This window comes from Dipodomys spectabilis, unplaced genomic scaffold (genome assembly GCF_019054845.1).
Source record: "Dipodomys spectabilis isolate Male_0828 unplaced genomic scaffold, ASM1905484v1 ptg000273l, whole genome shotgun sequence".
NCBI classification, from domain to species: Eukaryota; Metazoa; Chordata; class Mammalia; order Rodentia; family Heteromyidae; genus Dipodomys; species Dipodomys spectabilis.
Window position 1 is genome coordinate 9,133,603 of NW_024870950.1, and position 7,430 is coordinate 9,141,032.

A 7,430-nucleotide genomic window follows, 5' to 3' on the forward strand; every position below is an offset into this window, starting at 1 on the left:
TTTCGAGATCATTGACTCCTGACCTCAGAGACGGAAGCCATTTGTTGCTTAGCAACAACAACTCCCGTCGGGTTGCAGCTGGCGGCAAAACTGCTGGAGTGAGATCTCCTGCCCCGGCGTTCTAGGGCGCGGGGGCGGGCGAACCCCTCCGAGGAGTGGGCGAGGATAAGGGTGGTGGAAGCAGTGGGCGCAGGCCGGGTTTCAGCGCCCGACGGGAGACAGGGCGGGGCTAGGAAAAGGGGGCACGGTCGGGCTGCGGAGTTCGAGCGGAGAGCGTGCGCGCGCGCGCGGGGCCGGGGAAGTGGGGCCGGGAGATGCCCCGCGCGACGGGCGGCGGTGCACCGTTGCAGGACGACAACCGCAGCATGTGCGAGGGCCCTTCCCGCATCTCGGGGCCCATCCCCCCAGACCCTACGCTCTGCCCTGGCTACTACAGGCGACCCGCCTCGGGTGAGTTGCTGGGGTGGGGTGGGGGAGCCCCCGCGGCGAGGCCGGAACCTTGTTCCCCCACTGAGCCTCCAATTTCTCTCCTTCCTGCCTCTCAGCCCAAGGACGCCTTGAGGGAAACGCGCTGAAGATGGACCTGCTGACTTTAGGCCGCGACCCAGACTTCAGCTCTACTCGTGGCCCCCGCACCAGGCCGGGAGCCCGAGAGATCCTGGAACGTGGCCAGCGCGGCGTGGGGGATGTGTTGCTGCAGCTAGGGGGCATCTCGCTCAGTCCAGGGGTCTCTTCCAAGAGTAAGTCCCCACCAGATGGGGCAGTGAGGCAGTTGGAAGTCAAAAGCCAAGATCAAAAGCGGTTATTCACGTATGTAATCCTAGCTACTCAGGGGGCTGAGATCTGAGGATTGCGCTGTTCCAAACTAACCAGGGCAGGGGAGTCCATGAGACTCTTATCCCCATTTAACCCACAAAAAGCCAGAAGTGGAGCTGAGGCTGTAATTATAGAGTACTAGCCTTGAGCACAAAAGTTCAGGGACAGCACTCAGACCCTGAATTCAAGTCCCAGGACACACACACACACACACACTTATTCCTTCTTTTTCTGCCCTGAGCATAGGCTTTATCTCTGTGTCTCTCAGTACCTCCAGTATAAAAGGAAAAGCAACTGTGCTCCTCTCAGAAGGTGACTGAAGGACTAAATGAGGTATTCTCCAGGAAGCTCTACCTTCAGGCATTCATGCGTCAGTGGAAGGTTTATTGCCCGCTGTGTGTCAAGCCAGAAGTGCTAGGAAAACAGAATTAAAGACAAACTTAGGCCACCATCAGTTCCTGGTGGAAGCAATAAACAAGTGAAGACAGGATCATTAATATTAAACTTTCCTATAAAAATGTAGAAAGTAATCAGGCGATACTTAGACATGAAAGGAAGGGAACAAGGTAATATGGTAGCTGTGTGTGTGTATTGTTGAACTTAGGTGAAGATGCCAGGGAGATCTTTTTATTGTTTCTGTGATTATGGGAATTAAACCCAAGGGCCTCACAGGGCAAACAACCTATCACTTTCTGGGAGCCCTTTCTGGGAAGTGAGCCTGTGTATGATCTAGTATAAGTTGTATTGCATAGGCCATATATGGGGCAAAGCCAGGCATCATTTTTTCCCCCAGGGAAGGATCCTAAAGACTATGAGAAGGAAAACCTGAGGCGAATCAAAGAAATTCAGAAGCGCTTCCGAGAGCAGGAACGCAACCGGGAACAGGGCCAGCCCAGGCCCCTGAAGGCACTGTGGCACTCACCCAAGTATGACAAGGTGGAGTCCCGAGTCAAGACCCGAATGCAGGTACCTCTCTTAGGAAGCCAACAGGCATTTATAACCCATTTATGGGGGAAAGGAAGGAGGAAATCACAAGAGGCTATAGTAACAAAAGGACTAAGAAGCTGGGCGCTGGTGGCTCACACATGTAATCCTAGCTACTCAGGAGGCTGAGATCTGAGGATCGAAGTTCAAAGCCAGCTCGGGCAGGAAAGTCCCTGAGACTCTTATTTCCAGTAAACCACCAGGAAACCAGAAGTGGTGCTGTGGCTCAAGTGGTAGAGTGCTAGCCTTGAGCTGAAGAGCTGAAGTACAGCACCCAAGCCCAGAGTTCAAGCCCCACAACCAACCAAAAAAAAAAAAAAGAAAGAAAAGAAAAAGGACTAGGAGACACTTGGCACTTCTGCAGAGGGATGTGGGATCCTTTTCAGAGGTGGTGATCACTGGGCCAATCCTGAGGAACAAATAAGAATTAGATAAAAGGAGAATGGAAGAGAATATTCCATTGAGATGGAACCTCCCTGGTAGAAGTTCTGAGGCCAGAGTGAGTATGGGTAGTAGGGATACTAGGTAAGTTCACTGAAAAGCATGAGGGAAGAAAATTATGAGCTATTTGTACCCATATCTGAGAGATGACCTAAATTATTTGTTAGCATTCTTTTTTGTTTTTTGTTTTTGTCTGTTGTGGGCCTTGAATTCATAGCCTGGGCACTGTTTCTGAGCTTTTTCACCCAAGGCTGGTACTCTACCACTTTTGAGCCACAGTGCCATTTATGGTCTTCTGGTGGTTAATTGGAGATAAGAGTCTCACAGACTCCTGCCTGGGCTGGCTTTGTACCAATATCCTCAGATCTCAGCCTCCTGAGTAGCTACGATTATAGATATGAGCCACCAGAGGCTGACTTTATTTTTATGTTTTATTTGTGGTGCTAAGCATGCCTTTTGCCATTGTGTCTTTTTTTTTTTTTTGTCTTCAGACAAGGTCTTACTATGTAGCATAGCCTCAAACTTGAGCCTCAGCCTCTGAGTGCTAGGATTACAGGCAAGTGGCACAATTCCTGACAACACTTATTTCTGAGGACAGCTAAGGAGGGTAGGGGTGGGATTATGGTGGTGACATTCTGTCTTGGGTAGTCACCATTTCTTTATCCAGAAACCCAGAAAAAGGATTTGGATTGAGAGAAAAGACAAGGTCACATGAGGCTATACTGAGGGAGAAGCATCCGTGGAATGCCCAGGGGGTGGGAATATGTCCAGGAAGCAGATGGACACTTAGGCCTGAATCTCAGGCATGAGACCAAGAAGTTATTGACAAGCAGGTTGAGACCAAAGAACAGCCCTCTGCGTTTGTGGACCTGGAGGCCAGTCCTTAGTGACCTTGGGGAACTAAAGCTAGGAGGCTTGGCTAAGAAGAGCAGTAGCTGGGCCAGAACTGAGGCTGGTAGAGAGGTGCTTTGTTTTCTTAAAAAATGTGAGAGATGCCAGGCGCCGGTGGCTCACTCCTTTAATCCTAGCTACTCAGGAGGCTGAGATGTGAGGATCACGGTTCAAAGCCAGCCCAGGCAGGAAAATCTGTGAGACTCTTATCTGCAATAAACCACTAGAAAAGCGGAAGTGGTGCTGTGGCTCAAGTGGGAGAGCACTCGCCTTTTTGCTGAAGTGCACAGGGACAGCGCCTAAGCCCAGAGTTCAAGCCCCACGACTGACAAAAAAAAAAAAAAAAAAGAGAGATGTGTGTTTAAATGTTGATGAGGAGAAGTGCTCCCAAATCCATAGGATTTAGGATAGAAAAGTCCTTAAAGGCAGGAGAGACAGAGAGGCATGGCCTTGAGGCTTGAGACCCAAACCTCAGCCTGATTCCTGTGCTGTACCCTGTCCTCCAGGAATCTGTCCAAACCTCTGTGCCACAGCCTGCCCACTTTCTGCGGGCACACTCCCGCTGTGGCCCTGGACTCCCGCCATCCCGTGTCCCTAGTCCCCAGCTCACTCTTCCAGGTCCCAAAGCAAAGGTGAGAAGACATTTGGGACTAGAAGGTGGTTGGGCAGGGATCCTGGGGGTTGGGGAGCATGGACAAAACACAACGCTGTCATGTCCCCTCCATTCTTGTTGTATCCTGCAGGGGCCAGACCTAGGTGTGGACTTCATTAGACACAATGCTCGAGCTGCCAAGAGGGCCCCCCGGCGCCATTCCCGCTCACTGCAAGTCCTCGCACAGGTTCTGGAGCAGAAACAGCAAGCCCAGGAACACTACAACACTACACAGAAGGGCCACGTGCCCCAGTAGTAGGTTCTATTGCCTGACAGTCAGGGAGAGGGGTGCTTGTAGTGGGAGCCGGTCTTTACCCTGGTGTCATCAACCCTGGGCTTGTGCATCTGCAGCTTGTTAGAACGCAGAGATCTATGGCGCCGGGAAGCTGAGGCCCGCCAGAATAACCAGCCAGACCCTGCCATGCCTCCTGGCCACACTCGCATGCCTGAGAGCCAGCGGCTGGAGACACTGAACAATCTTCTCCAGAGTGAGTACTTGGGCAGGGGTGTCTGGAGGGGAGCACTGGAGACCATTCACCCCTCCCAAGCACTCACTATTCCTGTAGGCCAGAGTCAGCTGCTACGTGAGCTGGTACTACTGCCTGCTGGCGCAGACTCACTAAGAGCCCAGAGTCACCGGGCTGAGCTGGACAGGAAGCTGGTGCAAATAGAAGAGGCCATCAAGATTTTTTCTCGACCCAAAGTGTTTGTGAAGATGGATACCTGAGCCTTTTGTGAGGGCAGTGACAAAGATCCATGCTGACGATCTCTACACAGAGCTGCACAGGGTAGGATCAAGCCCTACCAGGAGAAGTCAGAAGCAGTGGGATGTACAGTATCCTCAGAGTAATCTTTCCAGTTACCCATGGCTGCAGAAGGGCCATTCCAGCCTTTCAGCCTCTTTGTCAAAATTAAACTTTTTGCACACAATGGGGTTTGGTTCTATACAAGCTTTTCTTTATTTTGGTTGGTCATGGAGTATGAACTCGGTGCCTGGGCTCTATCCTTGAGCTCTTTTGCTTAGGGTTAGCGCACTACCACTTTGAACCACAGCTCCACTTCTGGTTCTCTTGTGGTTAATTAGAGAAAAGAGACTCAAGGACTTTTCTGCTTAGTCTGTTTTGAACTGCGATCCTCAGATCTCAGCCTCCTGAGTAGCTAGTATTACAGGCATGAGGCACTGGTGCCTGCCAAGCCTAGTGGCCCTTCTATTGCTTGATTATGGGAAAGTTGTCCCACTGCTCTGTCACTCCTGTCTTAAGGCAGAAAGCAGGTTTGTAGGATCAGGGAGGGGGCTGGAGCTGGAACACAGAAGGACCATCTCTGTATTTATAGAAAACTTTTAATGTTCCCCAAGTGAGCAAGCTAAAACCCCCTACCAAGAAGTCTTTCTGCCATGTTTCAGCAGCCTACAGTGACAAGAAACTACATCTTTGCCTGTCAGAGGCTGAAGCCACTACCATCTCCTCGAATGCCACTCCCCCAGACAGAGCTGGTCTGCTCCTGGCCATTCAGGGAAGGCAGAGAGCTACCAATACCAGGAAGTAGGCAGCCAGGTTGCAGGTCCCAGCATGGAGACCCCTGAGACAGCCCATTAGAACAGGAAGGGTGGCGATTCTCCATGACGAGGTCACTGGTGTCATCATCACTGTCCGCCTCAGCAGGCCCAGGCCCTGCAGATGGTGGCCTTGTTAGACGCCCAGATGCCCCTCGCACCACATTATTGCGCTGGTTGGCAGGCTTGACAGTGACAATGAGGTTATGGCTGTTGGCGACCATCATGTCTGTTACTTGGTCCAAAGTCTTGCCAGCCACCTCAATGCCATTAACCTCGAGGATCTCATCACTGACTGCCAGTAGCCCTGTACTCTCAGCCAGGCCCCCACGTACCAGGCGGGAGATGAAGATGCCTGGGACCCGCTCCAGGCCCTGGGGAGCCACACGCATGCTCATGCCATCTCGGATATAGAAGCCCAGGGGGCGGTCTGAACCATGCTTGTGCAGTCGCACCCGTCGATGGGTTTCAGGCAGTAGGTCCACATCTATGACTGAAGAGACCTGGCGGAAATCTTGGGGCAAGCTGATTAGCAAGGGTGGCCGGGTGCGTAGGGATGCCACTGGCCGCAGCAGGAGCCCTTTCTTACGCCGTTGCAGGGAGTTGGATGCAAAAGCCAGGCCGCTGGAGTCTGCTTCTGCAGTGAGGAGAATGCTGAGATCAGAGACTGTTGCCCCAGGGGGGCCCTTTACAGGGGTCAGCATTGCTATTTCCTGTCACTTGGAGGTCAGGCCAAGGGCAGGGACTGCAAAAAGTGCACCCTGGGGTGTGGATAACGCTGTAGACCTGCCCTGTCACCCTACCCCAAGCAAGCTCCACACTGTATCCCCCATTCTCACCCCGCTTCTGCACTAGTAGACGTAGTGGTGGGGGCCCGCTGGCCAGGGCCCGGTGCAGGCTGTCATCGTTGGTGAGGGGCAGCAAGTCACCATGAGCATCCGTATAACCAAGCAGCACGTCCAGGCCTGGGATCTGGTGTACCGCACGCAGCAACCTCGAGAACTCTTGGAAGCCACTCACCGAAGCGCGGGGCAGCGCAAAGCGTCGGAACTCAGCGTCAAACTGGAGATCCAGGGTTGGGGGAGACAGGGATTGTTTGGGCGAGAGAGAAGTCAGGACAGAGCCGGTGTCCCTTTCTCACCACTGGTCTGAGGGTGGCAGAGGTGGGAAAGAAAGGGCTGCTGCAAAAACTGCTGCAGCCTTAAGCCTAGACCTCAGCTTCAGTACAAGGGACGCTGTCCAAGGTCTTCCCCCCCTCCCCCCGCCCGCCCATACCCAAGCCACAGGAGACTGGAGACACGCAGTGGGGGAAGGAGAATGGAAGGAATGCTGCCAGAAAAACAGAATGGGACATAGAGGATGGAGGACAGAAAGAGGGATGGACACCAAGGAGCAGGGAAGGGAGAAAGAAGGAATTGGAAGCGCCGGGGGCCGGAGGAGCCCTTACTTTGCTCTTCACCTCGACGATGCTATCGGGACTGCGTGCTGGAGTCCGCTGCGGCCTGGCCATGGTGGGGACGGGCGGGCGGGGGCCCGTGCCCCAGGCAGCCCGCCGAGGCGCAGGTGCACAGCCTCGCCGGCCCGCTCGCGCCGCCCCGCCCCTGGCGGTAGCACTCGCCCCGCCCTTCCACCTCGACCATGACGTCACGGGGCCGCGACGCGGAGGAACGCGGAGTCCACGTTTCCTAGGAAACGGAGGTGGAGAAGAGTCTTCCTCTGCTCTTACGTCATTACGCTATAGCTCATGCGACCGGGAATCTGAGGGAGGAGGGGGACGACTCGGCCAATCGGAGGGTAGAATCAGGGAACTGTCAGTTATGCGCCGTTAGCTGTCATTTCCACTGGCTTTACGAGACCGCGTATTCTGTGGATGGGGAACGTCAGTATTGTTCTGAATCCCTCGGAGTCACACGACACTGGCGTGGTTTCGCGCCAACTCTCAGCCGCAGATGCCTTCTTCGCAGATGCCTTTCCTTCTGGGCCAGGCCTTGGCCCTTCCTTCCAGATGCTATAGGAGTCTTGAGCAACATCCCAGCAGCTGGGCTGCGGCTCCGAGACCTGACTCCAGCACACCGAGCAGAAACAGGCATT

General features: G+C 53.7%; 2 protein-coding genes across 4 annotated transcripts; one reads left to right on the top strand and one right to left on the bottom strand.

Annotated features, from left to right (window-relative positions):
- The first annotated feature begins 37 nt into the window (after positions 1-37).
- On the top strand, positions 38-4,718 carry Enkd1 (enkurin domain containing 1). 3 transcript variants are annotated; one of them, XM_042700971.1, is made up of 8 exons: positions 38-98; positions 351-450; positions 546-740; positions 1,610-1,782; positions 3,639-3,764; positions 3,876-4,039; positions 4,136-4,272; positions 4,351-4,718. In XM_042700971.1, exons 2-8 carry the CDS (start codon positions 366-368, stop codon positions 4,509-4,511), a joined length of 1,041 nt encoding a protein of 346 aa, XP_042556905.1. In that variant the 5' UTR covers positions 38-98; positions 351-365; the 3' UTR covers positions 4,512-4,718. The 3 variants fall into 3 exon arrangements, with proteins under 3 accessions (XP_042556905.1, XP_042556904.1, XP_042556906.1); XM_042700970.1 differs by having other exon boundaries at positions 73-450; XM_042700972.1 differs by lacking the exon at positions 3,639-3,764 and having other exon boundaries at positions 73-450.
- A 393-nt stretch (positions 4,719-5,111) lies between these two features.
- On the bottom strand, positions 5,112-7,417 carry Pard6a (par-6 family cell polarity regulator alpha). The gene is made up of 3 exons (XM_042700973.1): positions 6,787-7,417; positions 6,179-6,401; positions 5,112-5,976 (listed from the first exon to the last, which is right to left on the bottom strand). The coding sequence occupies exons 1-3, from the start codon at positions 6,847-6,849 to the stop codon at positions 5,225-5,227; spliced, it is 1,038 nt and encodes a 345-aa protein (XP_042556907.1). The 5' UTR covers positions 6,850-7,417; the 3' UTR covers positions 5,112-5,224.
- Between the last annotated feature and the right edge of the window lie 13 nt (positions 7,418-7,430).

What these genes read in the sequence shown, in the direction of transcription:
- Pard6a (XM_042700973.1), bottom strand. Translation starts at nt 6,849, where the DNA reads ATGGCCAGGCCGCAGCGGACTCCAGCACGCAGTCCCGATAGCATCGTC. An exon ending in TCGTCGAGGTGAAGAGCAAA is followed by an intron (nt 6,402 to 6,786) that starts GTAAGGGCTCCT and finishes CTGGATCTCCAG; the next exon opens with TTTGACGCTGAGTTCCGACG. An exon ending in TCTACTAGTGCAGAAGCGGG is followed by an intron (nt 5,977 to 6,178) that starts GTGAGAATGGGG and finishes TCCTCACTGCAG; the next exon opens with AAGCAGACTCCAGCGGCCTG.
- Enkd1 (XM_042700970.1), top strand. Translation starts at nt 315, where the DNA reads ATGCCCCGCGCGACGGGCGGCGGTGCACCGTTGCAGGACGACAACCGC. An exon ending in CTACAGGCGACCCGCCTCGG is followed by an intron (nt 451 to 545) that starts GTGAGTTGCTGG and finishes CCTGCCTCTCAG; the next exon opens with CCCAAGGACGCCTTGAGGGA. An exon ending in ACTGAACAATCTTCTCCAGA is followed by an intron (nt 4,273 to 4,350) that starts GTGAGTACTTGG and finishes CTATTCCTGTAG; the next exon opens with GCCAGAGTCAGCTGCTACGT.